At 38.2% G+C, this 3819-nt stretch overlaps 1 protein-coding gene across 1 annotated transcript; it reads right to left on the minus strand.

Moving 5' to 3' along the window:
• Nucleotides 1–1570: 1570 nt before the first annotated feature.
• crygmxl1 (crystallin, gamma MX, like 1) lies at nucleotides 1571–2291 on the minus strand. Its single transcript, XM_066685863.1, has 3 exons — nucleotides 2283–2291; nucleotides 1932–2174; nucleotides 1571–1840 (listed from the first exon to the last, which is right to left on the minus strand). The coding sequence occupies exons 1-3, from the start codon at nucleotides 2289–2291 to the stop codon at nucleotides 1571–1573; spliced, it is 522 nt and encodes a 173-aa protein (XP_066541960.1).
• Nucleotides 2292–3819: the final 1528 nt, after the last annotated feature.

Raw genomic sequence — 3819 nt, forward strand, 5'->3', positions numbered from 1 at the left:
TGTGATTTAACCCTTTCTGTACCTCTAGGTTAATGAGACGTTTTTCTGGAGGGGATCAAATTAATTGTGGGGACAATTCAATAATCGCTGGATATTGGTGGGGACACGTCACCTCCATCCATGCTAATTCTACGCTCTTGCATTATGTCAGTGCATAAAGATGCTCTACATAAAATTTGTTTGTTAAAATGAATAAATGTTGCATTATGGAGTATAGAGGAAAATTTCTTAGCTAGAATATTGTGTTCTGCTTCTGGGAGTAGCCCTGTTAAACTGGAAATATTCAAGTCAGAGCTGTTTTGGATTTGACGGTAGGTTTTCAGATCACGTTGGATGTTCATTCATTTATTCATTGTCTGTGACTATTTAACCATTTCAGGGTTGTGGTGGGTCCAGAGCCTATTCAGAATTGCTGGGCGCGAAGCAGGAACACACCCTGGACAGAATGCCAGCTCTTCACAAGCTCACACATTCACTCGTATACTCACAAATATGTATACATTTAATTTCCATGGCCAATCCACTTACTAGTGTGTGTTTTTGGACTGTGGGAGGAAATATATGGTGAACCCTGGAGCTGTGTAGCAGCGTCAAATCCTGTTGTGCCTCTGTACCACCCACATGTCAGATGTCTTTATACATAGGCTCAAAATAAGTGGTCCAGGTCAATGGGCTGTTACCTGAGTAACATTGTTAACCTTGTCTTTTCTTGCAGTTTGAGTGACTTGTGAGGTGATTGGGTGGGATTCTGTGCAAGATATGGCAAAAGTAAGCAAAATTCTAAACTTTTTCCATATTCTTGATACAGAAGGATGAACTGCCAATTAATTTGTATGGCTGATCAAACCAGCAGTCTTCCAGTGACAAGGCCAATGCTTAGTCACTGGCGACTAACATACTGAATACTGAATTTGCAGTACAAACTGCCTTGACCTTAGCCATTTTTCTTCTATTAAATCTTCTGACGGACTAAGGATGCAGCAGTAGCATAGTTTTATCGATAAGGAATGTATTCTGTAAATTTAGATTTAATGACCTTTATTTTCAGTAGCTGAGTATATAAACTGTGATGGATATTCAAATTGAATATATTTGCTGCCAAAAGAAAAACATATATATCCATTTTTGTCGATAAATGCCCATTTTTATTTTACTATATTTGAACACAGCAGCTTCATATTATATGAAAGTTTCATAATGAATGGACCAACAGAAATGCACCAAAATTACTTGGAACAAAATCTTTTTAAACTGACTTCCATTGAAAGTTAAGAAGGTTTTTTAAATCCCCTATAAAGTTACGATTTTGGAGATAGATGTTTTTTTTTTTTTTTTTTGAAAGTTACAATGTTACCTATTTGAGATATATGTTTTAGAGGTACCTGGTTAGGTATGGTCAGCATTTGACCAATGAAATTTACTATGTATTGGATAGACTTGTGTATGTGTAAGACACAAAAAACATAATTAATTTCTCTGTTGACTGGAAATTGTAAAACAACAATTAGGTATATTGCAAAAAATTTATTTGACCAATATTCAAAATTCTAAAATGTTAGAATATTTTGGTTCAGTAGGAAATGCGCCTGATAGAACCAATCCTTGGGCTCATAGCTCCCCAGTCGCTGTATCTCCTGTATTCGCCAGGTCTCAGGAGATATTGTCTGCCTCTGTAATTGGGATGCTCATAGAATAGCCAGTATCCATCAAGCACATTGCAGGAATGGATGTCATTGTAGTGGAAGCGGTCATAGAGGGAAGGACAGTCTTCAGTAAACTCCATCATTTGACCACCAAAGTCAGAATGCTCATAGATCCTCATTCTGTGAGATCCTTGATGCTGGGGGTTGAACCATATTCAGATGTGCAATACAGCAGTTAATATTTTTTACTGAATATATCAATATTTTTGCTTGTACGACAGGACTTACTTGGGGTATCATACGGCAGGATCTGACACAGTCATTGAAACCCATCCAACGCTGGTAATCTGGGTACTCTCCCCTACGGAGGAAGTACTGGTAACCCATAAAATTTGGCCGTTCATAGACCATCCAGTAGCCACTTTCTACCTGAATGGAGTTGCAGCGACTGAAATGGGAGTGAAGGTCAGCACAGTCACTGCTGCATTCATAGGAACGGCCCTGAAAGTTCCTGTCTTCGTAGAAAATAATCTGTAACAGATGGTGTTTTTTTATAAGGTTCCTTTAGTCTTCTCTTACCGGTGTGACTGCACAATGTACACTGAAACAATAAGACAAAACATCAGACAACAGGCTTACCTTTCCCATTGTTTCGGATCAATGCTTTCTAACTACAGCACTGCCAGAGAATCACTGGTACCCTTTTATATCCTTTAGGAAAACAGACATTGTCAGAGACATCAATTGACTTTTCATGTCAGCTTTTTTTTCAACAGAATGGTCTGCTGCCAAACAACAAAAGGTGTTTGTACTACTCGTCAGTAGGGCGATTTGTCTTTGTCATTTACACAAAGACTAAAATCGTGGCAGTTAATCCTTTGTGGGATATTTGCTTAAAAAGGACTTGTTTAAGTAAATGATATCACAAAGCAACACTTAAATGAGCAATTTTTCTTAATTCGTAAAAAAAACATTCCTAAACATTTTAAGAGTATTTGCATTTTGTTTCTGTTATCAGTGTTCTCAAGACACTGTACCAACCTTGTATAATACTATTTTAAATATTGGTAGTTAGCTATTGTTATTAATTGGTCAACTGCAACTAAACTAGCAACTTCAAAGACCAGAGAATGTCCACAATGACAGTGCACTTCGGTCCTCTGTTCTACCCTGCATCAAAAATTATTTTTCCTTTAAGTACCTTTAAGTAACTTGCATGAACATCATGCATAACCCTTGCAATTGATTTTCAATATGCCCTTTCATATTGATATTCTAAATGATGAGGAGGTGTTTTTGTTTCTGTGAGTGTGTGTGTGTGTGTGTGTGTGTGTGTGTGTGTGTGTGTGTGCTACATTCTGGGGCACAGCCTAATTCTAGTCCTGCAGAGTCCAGTTTTAGACACAATCTGCCACCCCAGCCCATTATGTCTTCATATTTCGCCGATTGACTAGATTATTTGGTGTTAGTGTTAGATATAGTGTTAGAGTTAGATATTGCCATTGTGTTAGATAAGGGATGGTGCAAAAAACGTACTTTCCAAACAAGAAATATCTGTTTACACTCCTTACATTCTTAATCAGTGTTCCGTGTCTGAGACTGATATTTAGACACATTCATTCATTGTCTGGAAACTGGAGCACCCAGAGAAAATCCATGCAGACATGGGGAGAACACACCAAACTCCTCACAGACAGTCACCCAGAGCGTGACTCAAACCCACAACCTCCAGGTCCCTGGAGCTGTGTGACTGCAACACTACCTGCTGCGCCACCGTGCCACCCCTGTTTACCTTCTAGTAATATTTAATATATGGAATTAGAAATTAAAAAGCCAAAATTAGATACAAGATTGTGTCAGCAAGTCTATAACTGTTTTTGTCATTGTAGTCAGTGAACTTGTAAAAAGGAAGAAAAATTGTGTTTTTGTGCAATACTCAATAAAACACAGATATTTAGCTGTGGGTCTGGAGGGCCTGAGTTGAGTCATTAAGTGGTTTCACTGCTAACAACACACTTCAACTCAAGTATTAATGACGAGGTGTCTATGTGTTTGAGTCAGCAAAAACTGAACCCTACAGCTGTGTAACAGTGACACTATCTTTTGTGCCACTGTGCCACCCTAATTTAGACACAAACTTTCCTAAATAGTTCTTGGTGGATACTCAGTTCCAGCA

Source organism: Hoplias malabaricus, chromosome 12 (genome assembly GCF_029633855.1).
Source record: "Hoplias malabaricus isolate fHopMal1 chromosome 12, fHopMal1.hap1, whole genome shotgun sequence".
Classification (NCBI taxonomy): domain Eukaryota; kingdom Metazoa; phylum Chordata; class Actinopteri; order Characiformes; family Erythrinidae; genus Hoplias; species Hoplias malabaricus.